This window comes from Strongylocentrotus purpuratus, unplaced genomic scaffold (genome assembly GCF_000002235.5).
Source record: "Strongylocentrotus purpuratus isolate Spur 01 unplaced genomic scaffold, Spur_5.0 spur5_scaffold_10, whole genome shotgun sequence".
NCBI classification, from domain to species: Eukaryota; Metazoa; Echinodermata; class Echinoidea; order Camarodonta; family Strongylocentrotidae; genus Strongylocentrotus; species Strongylocentrotus purpuratus.
In genome coordinates, this window is record NW_022145595.1 from 15691173 (window position 1) to 15708219 (window position 17047).

The 17047-nt window shown below is 39.9% G+C and overlaps 1 protein-coding gene across 1 annotated transcript; it reads right to left on the bottom strand.

Moving 5' to 3' along the window:
* Positions 1-584: 584 nt before the first annotated feature.
* LOC100889515 lies at positions 585-15665 on the bottom strand. The gene is made up of 2 exons (XM_003728555.3): positions 15323-15665; positions 585-2859 (listed from the first exon to the last, which is right to left on the bottom strand). Exons 1-2 carry the CDS (start codon positions 15395-15397, stop codon positions 1240-1242), a joined length of 1695 nt encoding a protein of 564 aa, XP_003728603.2. The 5' UTR covers positions 15398-15665; the 3' UTR covers positions 585-1239.
* Between the last annotated feature and the right edge of the window lie 1382 nt (positions 15666-17047).

Consider the following 17047-nt stretch of genomic DNA (forward strand, 5'->3'; position numbering starts at 1 on the left):
GAAGGATATGAAAATAGAAAGAAGTATAGATGTGAAGGTTAGATCGGACTAGAAATAAGTAAGATGCAAAAAGACAAAGAGAGGAATAGAGACAGATGACAGGTTATCAAATGAACATCTTATTTCGGCCAATCTTAAATGAAGAGTAACCATGAGTCACTGTCTCGTCATTGCATTTTATATATATTATCTGCAACTACCATCTCACCGTTTTGTTTCACTTTAAAAAAAAACACTCACACTTCTTCCACAGTTTTTAGTTCTCTCCGTCTCTCTCCTTTTCTCTTCTATCTCAATTAATTTGCAACCAATTTTACTCTATCTCTCTCTCCCTCTCACTCTTACGCTTTCTCTCAAACTTTCTCTCAATATCTCTTTTTCTTTATATCTCTTACCCTCCCCCACTCTATCACACTCTCTCGCTACACTATTCTCTCACTCTCCTTGTCTCTCTCTCTCTCTCTCTCTCTCTCTCTCTCTCTCTCTCTCTCTCTCTCTCTCTATCTCTACCACCCTCTCACAGTCAATCGCCACATAAATCCAATGAAAAGATGTTTTCAAAATGAGTACAATGACAATTTCAATTAAGTTTTCATAATGAAATAGTACTGTCAGAGACAGAGTTATTTAATAGATATGTCAAACATGTCAAATATTTGATAAGCATTCTATATACAATAATAAAATCACATTTTGATTACATTTGTCGAAAGTCCAATATGTTGTTGTCACGGTATCTTTTACAGTCAGGTTTATAGCCATAAGATTGTATTTGGTAAACAGATAAATGTTATTAATGAAAGCGTTACACAAAGACTGAGTTTAGAATTGTTTGGGTTCAATACATGTGAATACATGTGAGAAATTTACATTTACAACTCAAAAAATATATTATTGTTCTTTACAAAATTAATTAGGCTGTCGATAAAGCCATATTTTCAAGAGATAATTGTTACGATAAACTTGGAAATCAAACAAGGAAATTTTGGAACGCTTTTGTGCACAACTTTTAGATACTATTGACCAAATTCAAGCATTTTATGAAGGACTTGACAGCATTAATTTCAATCGAACAATGAGCAATATCAATATGGAAATGCAATCATAGACAATAGAATATACATGATGAATGTACACAATAGAGCATGGTGGATCCGTGGGGTTGTGGTTGGTACAAAGTCTGCGTTAAAGTTCATGACTCCAGGCCATAGTGTCTTTTGAAAAGGTGCTTAGTCCTGTTTAAACGGTGACTCCGGTTTCACTGTTCGTTGGGCTTACAGACCCCTCGCGTCTGAAAGGAAACCGAGAGATGAGACTTCCCAGACGAGCTGAGATCTGCGAATTGTTCTGCACCAACATGTTCTTGAGGGAACCCGATCGCTTCCTCCCCTCACCGTAACGCGGACTCTTTCGACCGGGACTCTTTTGCATTGCTAAGTGTCGCTCTATTGCTTCCCCGAGGAGCTGGGCATCAAAGGCGGATTCCGACTTCTTCTTAGACTCGTTGTCATTGGCATTGTTCGTTTGGATGTTCTCAATCTGTTGCTCCTCCTCGCTGCTCTCCTTTTCCACATCCACATTCTCCTCCTCCTCCTCCTCGATTACAACGTCATCGACAAGTTGCATTTTCTCGATGAGATGGTTGCCATTATTGTCCTTGGGAAGCATAGGTTCGAGTTCTTCTGCGTTGGCATTGCATTTTGTGAGTCTACTCGTTAAGGCTTTCGGTGAGAGGTGCACGGTACGATTGATGTTCATGGAAGAATTGTTTACATTGTTCTTATGCAGCATAAGAGGAGAAAGCCGCATGATATCTCGCCTGGCTTCACTCAGATGAGCCGGGCTGTTGGGGTCAGAAGCACATTGCCTCATCGGTAACTTGATGACGCGGTCCCTGCTTCCCCTTCGCTCTTGTGCCACAGACACATTGTCCTTTACGGTGGATGATTCCTCTTTCTCGCTTAGACGGTTGTCCAGGTGGGTCTCGGTTTCAGCAGGAGCCTCTGGCGTTGTCTCGAGTTGGATCACCATGGTATTGTTTCTCTTGCGTCCAAAACGATGGCGCTTAGAGTCGGTGATGATTTTCTTGAAGTCCTCGTTGCTGCAGATGATCCCGGCTGGTTTGTTGTCATCGACGGGTGCAGTGGAGCTGTGTTTCATCAAGCTCTGCAGGATTTTCATGTCAATGGCAGACTCGCTGTGAGATCGAAGCATCTTCTTCTTGGGATGTGGCCCCATCTTCTGGTGTTTATTCCTTCTCGACTCGTTGGATGATTTAGGAGAAGGAGGCTTGATGTCAACATCAGCTACGGATGAAGACCTGGTCATTTTACGTTCCTGATGCATGGTGCTAGTTAGATCACCTAGAAGTACTCCGCTGTCAGAAAGCTGATGGAAAAGCCAGCGTTTTCTGAACCAAGCTATGGGTCGGGTTAGGCTGATGCTTCTACTTAGAGACGGTGAACGTGATTTGATTTGCTCACACTCACTTCGATGATAGTGATACTGAGGTGGATTTGAGACACTGATATTTTTTCGAGAACTCGCATCAGCGCTTCTCTCTCCCAAATCGATATCTAAACTCCGTGAACGAGGTGCCAGGCCTTTATAGTGTTCGTCAACGTGCTTGCTCTTGCCAATTTCGGAGAGACTGCGCCTGAGATTGGTTGGCTTCTCATTGTGTGCTGTCCGTGTGAAGCGTACAATCCGGTCGGGCGACACACTCACAGATCTCTGGCGCGTCATGATTGGTCGATTGCGCCCCCTGCACGTGACTTTCGGTTTGACGTCACGCTCTTTAGCAAGGGTCGTCGTGTCGCGGGCTTCTGTGTCTGCTGAAAGCACCGCCTTGTTCATTTCCTATGAGGAGAAAACAATAATGAATCGTGAATGCATGAGGCACAGAATATGCATTGTACACATGAATGCTACTTCAGTGATGATAGTTTGAATTTTAACGAAAAGTGCAAATAAATTGTGCATATTTACCGCTCATGAGATAAGTAATCTATTCTGAAGAAATGTTTACATTTTGGGCGAACGCTTGCTCAAAATTACCTAAGCCGGAATCAACAAGTACAATTTATGAAACTCAATTCTCCCACGTTGTTTTGACTAATAGTTGTCATCAATTGTATTTCAATCTTATTTTAGAAGGAAATAAAGATATTTATAAGGAAACATTCCATTTTCATTTTTAAAAAAGAAGGAGAATCTATATTAATTGTAAGAATCGTTATCCAACCACGCTTTGGGAAGTTCTAAATTGGTTTTTATTTTTAATTGATATTATCATTTTATGGTAGACGCCTTCTATTATAATAATATTATAAACAGTATAATTTCAGCAAAAATAAAAATGTTTCCGATCATTAGGGTCATTCCGTAACTCCCTTCCCACTCCCTTCCCCTCCCACCTTGCCATTACAGTATTGTCCAACAGGAAATTACAATGGAGAACCGTATTATTGAACTGACCATGAAAATTGAAAAACATATTATGTATTTTTCTTTACTTTCGAACATTGTAGGTGTTCGTTACAGGGAACTTACATTATGCGAAGGCTAAATGCAAAATTATTGCATCAATATGGGTTATTCTGTTTACGAAAATGTCTTCATTCCGCAAATATTACCCAGATTCTGAAACTAAAATGAAAAACAAAAATATTTCGGGGAGGGGTCGAAATCCCCCCCCCCCCTAAAAAAAATGTTGCACAGAATGGCGAATTAATTGGGAGTGGAATAACACTGCAAGAGTGTACTGGGATGGCAAAAAACAGAGATGTGTGAGAAAAATATTTCAATCAACCTCCAAACTAGGAGAAAATACCTTGATAGATAGAATGGGGTTGCATACATTAATGTAGTAAGATAAATCAGGTTTAACTCAGAGTCTGCCTCATGATAACATTCGCAATTCCTCACCGCGGTCTAATATTTTCGAGATAAAACACCCCCAGACACAATTAATTATCATAGCTTCGTTCTCTTTTCAATCACGTGGCACAAGCTGCGCTGCAGTGGCCATCCAAAGTTGGTGCCGACATCCCTCTCTATCTGCCGTCGCTCTTGTTCCCCTGACATTTGTTTTTCTGACTATCCATAATGAGTGAATATCGTTCAACGTTTAACAGGTGTGCCTCTTCTTTGCCAGGCTTCCACAGTTTCTTTTATAAGGGACTTTCCCAGACCATGGGGGTGTTTCACAAAGATCCTGAGTCGAACTTAACTCTAAGTTGGGTTCTGGTCATGCGATTGCATTGTGAAAGAAACCGTGTGGAATCTATCAGAAAAGGTTGAACATCTTAGCATTTAATTATTGGTGTGTACTGCAAGGTTTTGGAATTATCAGAATGATAAAAAATCTGGCAATGGCTTGGTAAAGTTACAAGCACTGTACACATGGAGAGCCATTTGTAGTCTTAAAATAAAATATATTCAAAAGCAAAAGTTCAAGTATTTTAGACTTTTCTTAGATTCCACATCAAGAACATGAAATCTCCTTGAAAAATACCAAATATGAATGATTTCAGTGAACCGACATTTTATGCGTTTTAAAATGACTTTTACAAAAAAAAAATCAAAGATGCTAATGGCTTTCCATAATTGCTAAGTCCAACTTAGAGATAAGTTAAATTTAGGATCTTTGTGAAACACTCCCCATCTCTCCTAACTACATCATGGCCACAAAAAAACTACAGTTTCCTTCTGGGAAAACACTTTCGTAGCGACGTCACTGTACCCAGCGTGTCTAGTACCCATCAGTTTGGTCTTCGATCTGTCTGCCCTCGGCTTTCTAATCCTATAAATACCAATTTCGTGATAGGTTTTCTTTGTTTTCTATGCGCAGATGTGAGTGGGCACTAATGGAGTGTAATATTTCGCATTTCATGAGGATTATGGTATCAGAAAGCATACAAAACCATGCAAGCTTATCATTACAAAGAGAAAATTGTATTGTTATATCCATCTATAATTATTAGTATTTTGTATGGCCTAATTATGAGGGGATTGGAGATGGATTGAAATTGCTTCATCCTTCATAATATATTTATAAAGGTTAAAGGAATAATTAAGGTGCTCCATCTTTACTGAGAACGGGGAAATATGGCAATATGATAGAGGAGACAAATCATAATAAGGAGGAATAACTATTTAAAATTGTACCTTGTAAATTTGAACGGGAGAAGAAATATTTTGAAGAATATTTGATGGTCTGAACTTTACACAATTTCTTACCGAGTATAGATACTCTTTAATGTTTTACTTTTATTTTGAATATGATTTATTCCTAGTGGCACTACTTTCTCGCACAGCGGCCTGATTCCTACTGAACCTTTTAGCAGTATACTAATAATAATAATATTCAATTTTTATATGGCGCTTTAAAAAAATGTCTCTAAGCGCTTTACAAATATACTATTACCCCGGTCATTGGATTCAGTGCTCGCCCGCACACAATGACATGTATCTATCTATATACATGTCATTTAAACCGTGACTCTCAAATATGTCATAAACAAAAGATGGCGCTAAACACGTTTTAGTGCAATAGACCAATGCAGTAATCCCGTTCAAAAATTGCAGAGCATATTTTATTTTTGCAAAAGACGCCATAAATGGTTTTGTACCGTTAGTGGCGCTAGAGCATTATCACTGAATCTGCCAAACTGATCCCTTTTCGGTCTGCAATAGAAATCGAATCCGTCCACTGCATTTTGAAATGAATACAATAAACATGTGAAGGAATAAAATACTTTACACTAAGTACACCAGGACGTAGCTACTGGATGAAAACCGAAAATTAGAAGGGGAGACAGAGAGAGAGAGAGAGAGAGAGGTGGAAAGGAGGAACATATCCTTGGAAAAAAGGATGAAAAGGACCCCCTTCTACACCCTTCCCCTGATTATTGGCCTCTGTGTCATCCCACTGGTAATACCGATGCCCCCCCCCCCCCCCCCCCCTACATAATGAATAGTGCCCCCGTGACTGTTATCACGCTGCACCACTGCATAAGACGACCCGATACGAAACAATAATGTCCCTAGTTTGTTCGTTTGACATAAAGGCAGGGTACTATTCTACTGACAAAACTTCACATGTACACAAACTGTCATCTGCAGCTCACAAATCTCGATTTAATGATGATGCTTTGGTGTAGGAACCAGAAATCGCTCTATGAACGCGCTTTCACCAAAAGATGGCGCAATTGAAAATACAAATATCAATGGTACTGGTAGCAATGTCGGTAGATTACAAAGAAAAACTATACTAATATAAGGGCAAATATAACAAATTCTTGATCTTTTTAAGTCATGTGTGAACACCTTTCCTTTTAAACATGACACATAGGGGCCGTCGTTAATTTCGTATGGTGTTTCGTATGACCTGTGTGTCATTCTACGCTCTTTACCTGTCAGTCCCCTTAGAAAATCCTTAATTTTTGTTCAAAAAATATAAACAGTTGCTTTCCATAAGTGCAAACATTGAAGGGGCACGTGGGGCCCTTCTCACTCAGAGGATATGCTAGCTAACAAGGCCTCTGATTAGGGGGGGGGATGGGAGGACGCCCTCTCGTCTCGTTTTCTTGGGTTTGTAAGGGGTAGTAGATACTGTTTTTTCTTGCCAGGTCGCCATAAATCGCTTAGTTCACGGAGCAAGACAATTATATCCCCCCCCCCCCCTCTTAAGGTGGATTAAGTTGTCAATCCCTTACCCCTCCCCTCCCTTAGCTTTGACTATACCTCTACCATAGTTAATTCAGAGTATATAAAACGGCACCCATTCATTTAGGCAAGGAAGAATTCGCTTCGTCAGCCAGTGCTTTTAAGCAATACTTGGTGATCACTTACATGCTTTCTCCGAAGAGCCAGAAGGACGTCAACTCTTTGTTTCTTTGAATGTTTACGCCCTTCTAGTTCTCATTTGAGAACGCGATTTGCCTGTAAAGATCAAGCGGTCACGGCATGGGACTCTGGTACCTAAATAAGGCATCTTGCACTTAAGAACACGTCCTGTTGATGTGCTTTATTTGCTTGAAAGGAAGAGGAAACGACATTAAAAGAAGGAGGAACGCGGTATTTGAAATTGAAGACAGTACAGGACTCCATTCGCCCTATTAGGGAGTAATGTGCAGTCGATACAAGAGGTACAGGCACAGGCAGATCTGGCGAAAGGGGGCGGATAGAGACGAGAAGGAACGGGGTTAGTGGGGGAGGACGAGAGAGTGAGGGAGGGAGGGGTAATGAGAGAAAGAGAGAGAAAGATACATTGTAGATACACATAAAGATAGAGGGAAAGGGAGAGAAAGGTGGGGTAGTGTAGAGAGAGAAAGAGATAGAAGGAGAGAGAGAGAGAAAGAGAGAGAGAGAGGGAGGGAGGAAGGGAGATAGAAATGAGAGGGACAGTAAGGGTGAGAAAGAGAGAGGTGTGCAGATGAAGAATAGGAAGGACTGAGAGAAAGATCAGCATTAGAAAGTACAGGAGGAGTAAGATGAGACAGGAGGAATGTGAGAAGAGAAGAGGAAGGAATGGGAAGATTGAATGAGGGGAGAAAGGGGGAGAGTAAGAGAGAAGAAGAGAGCGAGAAGGAGGGAGAGAGAAAGAGTGAGAGAGAGAGAGAGAGAGAGAGAGAGAGGGGGAGAGAGAGAGAGAGAGAGAGAGAAAGGGGGAGGGGGAGCGGGAGCGCAATAGTGGAAACACGACTCTGTCTTCCAATACTTTCTTTTTCGTTTCTTGTCGTTTTACATGAAAAGCCTGCTATATTACAACACGCTGTTCTCTAAAATGGAGCTGCGCTGCTCCATCCACCCCTTGCCCCCTTCCCCTCCCTCCCCCATAACCAAATATAGTGACATCTCGTTCTCTTCCACGCTCTATTTTAAAACCCTGATATTGATGTCGCGATCGGGATGCACGGTAGCCCTACTTGTTAAAACACCCCGACTTCCCGCCGAAGTCTTGTCAATTCCGATTATATTCTATATCCAAGCCGTACCCGATGCATATTCATTAGTAGCTGGATTCGGAGATAATGGCATTTATATGAATTGCCCCAGGAGGGTTTATTGTCAAACAGAGTACATTTGAAATATAGTGTCTATTTCGACGCAATTGAGATTCTTCCCTTTTTTCCATTACGCTATAATTTGGACAAATATCTTAAATGCAACGCTGCATGGCGTCTTGGTCGTCTTAAGAGGGTTCTTTCCGCATGGTGATACAAAAACCGAGGAAAAAGCAAATCTACAAACAAATAAAGACTTACTTACGACTTGATTGTAAAAACAGTGTAACAAGGTTTTTCTCCGTCTTGCGTCCATGTATGATGGCGAGTTTATTAGTCTATTTGATCTGATTCACTTTCCCTTGTCTCCTTTTTATCGATCTTCTGTATCATTTTCTACAGCTCCATATCCTTTATCGTCATCATCATCATCATCATCATCATCTCCTCCATATCTTTCTTATTCTCTTCATTCTTTTAATTGTTTTCATTCTTCACCGTCTCCTTCTACTCCTACTCCTCCTCATCTTCTGTTATTTTCATTTTCTGTCTGTATTTAATCCCTTCATAATCCTTTCTTATAAACCCTATTAATGTTGTACAATCTGTTCTCTTTCCTTTTCCCATTCTTCACCATCTACTCCTACTCCCCCTCCTCTTTTATCTCCCTTATCTCCTTTTTTGTAATCCCTTCATATTTGTTTCTTATAAACCTTATTAAAGTTGTACAATCTCTTCTCTTTTCCATTTCCTTTCTGCTATCATTATCTTCTATGTTTTCTTAATCTTCATCATCCGTTTCCTCTGTTTGTTTTGCTGCTTTGGACCCTCCGTTTTTTAGTCATCTCAATTTGTCTTCATCTTACTCGTCTGCAACATCACATTCGTCTGTTGAGTTCCGGAAGGGCGTTAACTATTGGTGAAAATGTGCTACACTTTATAAATGTCAGAAGTTTAAATATAAATATATAAATGAATAACTAAATGAATAAATGAACAAAGAAATAAACTCATAGCCTTATAATCATGCAAAATTACCGCCCTTTCGCCACCCCCCCCCCCCCCCAATAACTAAATACGCTCACGATGGGTTAAATCCAATTTTGTCATTCGGGCTTTACCAACCCCTCAAACTATTTACCTTATTCCTCAAGTGTAGCACACACACCTACCGCTGCTCAAATCGTGGTCCTCCTCTTTCAATCAAAATACGTATCGATCTTACATATTGAACGTATTAACATTAAGAAGATTCGGTTTGCCTACGCAATTTTCTATCTAGACTGTCACAACCCACTGTTGATACCACAATATCAGTTCGTTGGTACTATATTTATTCACGGGAGCGTGATAATAATGATTAATTAAAGGAATTTACTTATTCGGGAAAGCAAGGACTGCGGTAACGTATCATGGATACGGCGGAGATAGGGAATTCTAATTAGTGTAACCAAGATGGGGCTGCAGAGGGGCACATTGCGTGTCTATACCAACTTTTATTAAATCAGAGTTAATTCGGGAAAATCGCGAAGAATGATTAGCAAAAGGTATGACATATTATATAAAGGCCGGTATGAATACCAACTTTATTACTAACTCCTGAGTTAATGCTACGTTTAAACCGGGACCAACCCGTGGATATGATAGTGAGTCGATCCTTATTATGGAGCGCCAATTCAGAACTTTTCATCTCCTTCAAACTAACACAATTCTGTAATTTGATTAACAAAGAGAAATCGTCTGAATGCAAAATTAGCTTTTTTTAAATCCATGTCTTTGAATTGATTAGTTATGTTTATGCGCCGTGTTACAGAATTAACGTACTTAAAACAGATGAAAGTGCTTGAAATCTGAATCTTCGATATTCGCTGCACCAATTTAAAGCAGAAGAGTTCGCATTGTTTATGGATCCCAGTCTTGGTGTTGTAGTTTTGGTAGGCAAATTCTTCTTTGAAACATAATGACATTAAAAGAAATACGTCTGGACACACTCGAACTAGTCAAAGAGACCCCGGAGCGATACAGCTTAGTACATATGACTAATATACTTCCATATCCTCTGATAAATTAAATAGCTGTATAGTGTTAATCAAACGAGGCCTAGCGTGACCTTTTCGACCGACGAAGTGAGACGCGGTGTCAAACTAATATCAAATGATACAAGTGCACTTTATTAAAAAAGGAAGAATATATCTATGGGGCCTACGCCGCATGGATTTCGGTAAGCCATTGATTTGATGGGGGTACCTTTAGCAATGAGGATAATATGTTGGGCATAGTCTTGATATAACCTTAAACAGGCAGCAATATTATTTTAATTTTAGATATTAGGGTTTTTTTTTAACTTAAAGTGGAATAACTTACTATCAGAATTTGGGAAATCACCATCTTACTTTAAAATCAAGGTTTTAGTCATTTCATTAAACTTTATTTTGTCGTTTTTAAGCACAGCACGAGCTCATACAGGGCAGTAAAATATATATTTGTATAGTTTCTGCGCTTTATAGATGCATATTGTTTTCATCATTATTATTATTATTATTATTATTATTATCATTATTTTCATTATTGTTATTATTGTTATCATCTTATGATTATCAATAATATTATGATTATTGCTATCAATGTTATCATTATCATATTTGAAAAAGTAGACCATTGTGCTTTCTTGTATGCAAAGTTATATTCTAATATTATTTTAATCGTCGTTCATTCCAGCATTTATCGCTTCCGTAAAATTATCATAAATATCTCTCCTGATTTCCTCCGTATTGATTCCTCTTTTCCCATATATAGTGCTTCATTTTCTCATGATTTTGTAACTCTTCGCAATTGTAATCATCTTTCTCTTTTCCTACTGTATCTTGTTTATCGTGCTTGTTAATCTTTAAAAGTCCCGGTAGATTTCCTCAATTTCGTAGAATCCTTAATTATTTCCCAGTGTGTTATAGTTTCTTTTCATTCTTAGCTTCGCCCGTTTCCTCCTTTCTCAATCATCTTTCAACTCAATCCGTTAGTTATAATTTTGATCAGCATCCGGATGCGTATCCAAACATTCATAAACATAGAGGTGTAATGGATTTGTGCTGTCCCCATTAAGTTGTTGGGTAGTTTGTGGGAACATGCTTTTCCCAGTGTCCCCAGCAAAATTCTAAAGACTCTAGCCATTTTCTTTTCTTTTTTCTTCTGTTTTTGCTAATACAACTGACTTCTAACTGATTTCTTTAAAATATGAGAACACAAAAGGGGCGGCGCACGTCTGCTTCGCCATTATGATTATCTAGATACACCACTATTTCTTCGTTTGCATGCCTTCAGCTCACCCGGATCTGCTTGCATGCGATGGCTTATTACGACAGGTGATAACCACACGATTATACTATCATATGATGAAGGCACATCTGAAATGGCATCATGGAAAGGCGAGGCTCCAAGTCTTACTTAGATGTAACCAAGGAGTTAGGATCTCCTCGATGTAACCCTGTAACTATATCACCCACGCTAGTGGGCTTTCTATCGCGCTGTTAGCTTCATGGATCTTTAAAAGGTAGCGCGGAGTAGGCGCAGAGCGTAATGGCAGGTTTAAGTTACTAGTATATGTAATGAATGGAAGCCGTAAATAATGGGGTATACCTAAAGATATAGCTTTGTCCTATATCTTTTGGGGCCGCCGTTTTGGGTGACATTGCGATGGAGCTGGAGACACAGGTTCTCTATAACTTACTATCTTGAGCTGTTCTAGTTACAAATGCAGCTGCATGCTTAAAATTACATCGTAGGACAAATCTTCCAAATTCATTGACATTCATTCAAAACATATACTTAAAGACAATGTGCATACAGGGCTAGTTGAGCTATACATTGGATATGTATATATATATATATATATATATATATATAATTGATAATACAAATTAAATTATTTTGCACAGCTTACCAATGGTGGCAAAATAGCAAGCAAGCTTCAGGGATAAAGGAAAGCGTTTGAAAGGCTGTGAGGGTCGGATCAATAAAGGACTCTCTTATCATTGGAGCGAAACCATGATGATCCCATTAATTTCTATATGTACGTTGATTAATACTACATGCGCTTTGCGAAATTTAGTTTATAGGGGGAGGGAGGCTTCAGCCCCCAAGCCTTTAAAACCACTATCATTCATGATTTAAAATGCATTATGTTTAAATGTAATTTAAAAAAGGCGCCATATTCTTTAAACAATTTTTTTTTTTGGGTCGGAGAGGCTGGTTTTCTTTATAGAAGTAACTTAATGCGACGTGGGCGAGCTGATGTTTATAACTTTCGATCTAAGAGATGAAAAATGTCTCTTAAATTATCGCATCCCTGTAGTATCTGTATTCGCGAGGGAGTAGCAGGTGCATACTCGTTAGCATGCGAGATGCTCACGGATAAAAAAAAAGGGTACGTAGATTGGCACGTGGAGCGATATAGGGACAGCTATTATTATTTGAAATGTAGAGATATAGGCCCGAATTCACAAAGGAGGCTTGTCGACAAACCTTGGTTTTCGTGCGTCATATGACGCGTTTCGACGCGTTTTTACAAACCAGGTTTGTAAAAGAAACGCGTCAAAACGCGTCATATGACGAACATAAACCTCGGTTTGTCGACAAACCTCCTTTGTGAATTCGGGCCATAGAGCGTGATATCCGAGTCACACCGACAAGACCGACACCATGCAGACCGACAACAAACCGACCAAAAATATTACATTACCCCTATGACAAAAAATAGGTCGGTTTGGAGGCGGTCTGGGGTCAGTTTGGCAGATTGACTGAGGTATTAATAAGAGGAGAAAGGCGCTGGTGCAGGGTGGGGGAGGGTAGAGAGGAGGGAGGCAAGGGGAAGGGGAGATAGAGAAACAAAGAGGGAGATGACACGATGAGGGGGAAACCTATATACAGTAGACAAAGAGAGAGAGAGAGAGAGCGAGAGAGAGAGAAAGAGACTGAGAGGGGGATGAAAGAAACAGCATAGGAACAGAGGGAGCCATAGAGATAGAACGATATATCGATAGATAGATAGATACCAGATAGAAAGAGAGACTATAATGGAGGGAGACGGAAGAAGAGGGATTGTGGCGAGAATGAAAGAGAGAGATAGAGAAAGAGAAACAGAGAAAGAAAGAGAGAGGCTGAGAGGGAGATGGAAGAAACAGCATAGGAACAGAGGGAGCCATAGAGATAGAACGATATATCGATAGATAGATAGATACCAGATAGAAAGAGAGACTATAATGGAGGGAGACGGAAGAAGAGGGATTGTGGCGAGAATGAAAGAGAGAGATAGCGAAAGAGAGACAGAGAAAGAAAGAGAGAGGCTGAGAGGGAGATGGACGAAACAGCATAGGAACAGAGGGAGCCATAGAGATAGAACGATATATCGATAGATAGATAGATACTAGATAAAAGAGAGACTATAATGGAGGGAGACGGGAGAAGAGGGATTGTGGCGAGAATCAAAGAGGGAGAGATAGAGAAAGAGAGAGAGAGAGAGAGAGCGCGCGATAGAGTTATAGTGTAAAATACCCGTGCATACATTCAACATGTCGAAGAAGACACAACAAGGTAACAGATATATTTAAAGAAAATGAAGGAAGGGTTGAGGCGACGACCCACATAGAGCGAATCGATGTACACCTCATCCTCATTTTGTTGGGTTTCAAAAAATTCCACAACAACTTTTGAATAACTGTGGATGCCACAGATCGCATACAAAATTATGATGACAAACTTTTGGCGAGCAGGCAGTACCATCAGACACCTTTAATATTAACGTTTACACAACACATAACACTAATTTCAGCAATCAGGAAAGCCTCCACCCACCCCCTCCCCATCCATGGCCATATGCCATTGAAATGGTATTTCGATTTTTAGAGTCCTGAGGATTAGGATTTAATTTAACCCCTCGAAAGAAATGCAGGAATAAAGATGATATTGAAAAAATATGATAATATTTCACATCTTGTTACTGAAAATGCCTCTAGCTAAAAGATGCAAGTAATGAAGAAGTACTATGACGTACATGGAAGGCTCCAAAACGAAATGACATCGTTGATCGAATCCGTTGGATGAATGAGGAATGAGTAGAACTAATGTACATTTCCCGTTCACTTTAGCACCTCCGCACCCCCCCCCCCCCCCCCTCAAGAAAAGGCAAAACATGAACAAACTGATAATAAAAAATGGTTGTAATAATAATGAAAAATAGATGAATAAATAAATAAATAAAAGAATAAATGAACTGAAAAATGAAATGATAAAAACAATAATAATGATAATCCTGGATAATTTGGATAATTCAAGTAAAGGGATAAAAGGATAAAATCCGATACATCAATTTAGACAAACTAAATGAAAACCCTTTCTGCTTTGAAAAGTACCGCTCTTGCTTTCGTCCTAGATGACAAGATATTAATGTGCATGTTTTTGCAATTTAGCAGCGAGATGACAAACAACAAGAATTTTGATTTACAATCATGAAACTAATGCTCATCAAACTTTATGTTCGTTAGCATACCATAAACAGACAATATGCCTGATGTGAACGAGCTTTTTTAGTGCATGACTAAATCTCATTATCGGCAATGCTTTTAAGGAAAAGGTCCACTGATCATTTAGAAAATTACTTCACGAAAGGTTGGTACATATAGAGCTTCGATTAAAAGCGCGGTTGTCTTGGCTCATTAGGGCTGTGAAAGTGGTTTGTTTCGATGAGTTTCGTGAAAGGAAGTACGGATATCTTCGTCGGAAACAGATTTTTTTTCTTTTCTTAATCGTGTCTTTTTTTTTCAATTTGGCACCTGTATTACATTCATTGTCCCCTCCCCCACCCCAACCTCTGGCAGCAAGTTCTATCCAGGCAAAGTTAATCGCGAAATAAGACTATGACAGTATGAAATCAGTCTGTAATATATTATAGGATTATAGCATAGTTTACATTTATGAAGTGCTTGAAATTTGTCGTACGCTCAACCACCGTCTGAAAGTACTATAATTTTATACTACAGCCTGACTAAACGTAACTTACTGACGTGACGTTTTTAAGAACACAATTCATGAAATTGGGAATTCAATAGCTTAGCTAACACAACCTTCTAGAGAAAGAGCTTTCTGCAAGAAAAGGAATTACGCAATAACCTATGATACCAACCCAAAAAAAGTTATTAAAGCAAGCACCATTGGAAAACGGGGAAGGGTCCGCCCCCCCCCCCCCCACAAAAACAAAATAAGAAAATTAAATGAGATCACTGAAAAACATTAGGACAGGAAATTTCACGTGGAATTCATACCTCTTCTTTTCTGACAACGGCCTGCATCTTTGTTGCGGAATCGGAATACTTTGATCCAAAACCTAGTACACTCATCGGCAACCCTTTTGAGTTGGTGGAGTAGTAGGTATTCCTTTCACAGCGAGATCCAAACAATACTGGGACAGTTGGTACGACCGTGGCGCTCCGTTCCCGGCTCACTGAATGCAATATTTCTCACCAGAATGAAGCCAATCTCCGGAGAGCAGCGGGGAAAGAACTGTAAGCTGGTACGCAAAGCACTTCTTCACTGTAATTGGAGCCGGTTACCACTGCTGGATACTTCACGACACCCCAATCACAGACTCTGGTTGGATGCGAGTGATTCTTGGGGAAGGGAAACGGTCCCAGGGCCGCATCAATCGCGAGCTTTTATCATCGCCTTTCGCGTGTAGTGGCTCCCGAAAATGGTTGGATGAAATATAGGGCCAAGACTGAGATAGTGTTTTTTCCCTTGTTGCGCAAGGCAAGAATGCACGACGTACATCTAAACATAAACTGTGTCATCCAATTGGGCAGCTCCACTAGCGATCAGTCTTGAGCTGTTCACATTGCCCAAGCAATTTTCAATATAGGCAATGTACATGTAGCTCAGGCTGTATGCATGCATCTCTTCTGGAGATGTCGTGGTACAGTGGTTAATGTAAGTGGTTCTTAATTCAATGGTTGCGGGTTCGAATCCTAGCCCGGCACTAATGTCCCTTGGCAAGACACTAATCCACATTTTGCCACTGTCCACCCAGGTGTAAAGGTGTACCTGACAATTGCCGGGGTAATGGTAACTGCAGGGGACGTAAAAAGAGCAGTCTTGATACTGCTAAGGCTACCCTGGGTGAAGAGGGCCTAATCATTATTTATCATATTGCAGAATGATCAGGAAACAATGAGAAACGAGCTCAGGGGGCTGTCCTTACTCGCCGTAATGACTCGGTATATGCAACCCGCGTCCATGGGGAGTTTTGATGCAGCGGGACGACTCCATTCCGGCTAGAGACCCGCAGCAGTGTGAACGCCGCTAGATACGATAGCATACAAGCAATCTACTATCAGCGAGGCGCCACGGTACCGTCACATCGACTAGTCTCGTTTCCATCCCAGAACATTGTCACCTCTTTAATGGCAAACATCACTCACGGCTCATATACATCTGGGGAACACATTAAACGAAAACAAGTATTACCAAGGGTATAAACTAATGACACAACTTATGTCCTAATGCATGCAGACGAACACACTGTCACAGACGACAGTGACAACACGCATAAAGTTCCGGTAGCAAAAAGGGTTCTGAACTGAACTAGATAAACATGATCTAGTGCATTGTAAAACATAAATGTGCCACTATCTCTTGTGAATTTTAGTAAAATATTAGCAAAGACTTTCAAAAATCTGTTTAAGAAAATGTTAGTAGCCTTGTCCATCTCATTTCGAAAAGTGCAAACATTGCATTTATAGGTAATGCAATAAAGGTTTAATATTTGATTATTCCCCGATTGTCATTGCGTGAATACTTTCTCAACAAAACACCTTAATCTAGGCAATGGTTAAACACTGCCGAGAGGTCAAAGATCATATGTGTTGATTGATGCGGGACGTGTCTCGTTCTCGAGGACATCCACTGTCCTCCAAAAGCGGCTATATCCCTGATTCAACTAATGTTATATTGTAAGTGGTATGATGCAAACTGTCCGACAATATTATTGGACA

What these genes read in the sequence shown, in the direction of transcription:
- LOC100889515 (XM_003728555.3), bottom strand. Translation starts at nt 15,397, where the DNA reads ATGAGTGTACTAGGTTTTGGATCAAAGTATTCCGATTCCGCAACAAAG. An exon ending in CCGTTGTCAGAAAAGAAGAG is followed by an intron (nt 2,860 to 15,322) that starts GTATGAATTCCA and finishes TTCTCCTCATAG; the next exon opens with GAAATGAACAAGGCGGTGCT.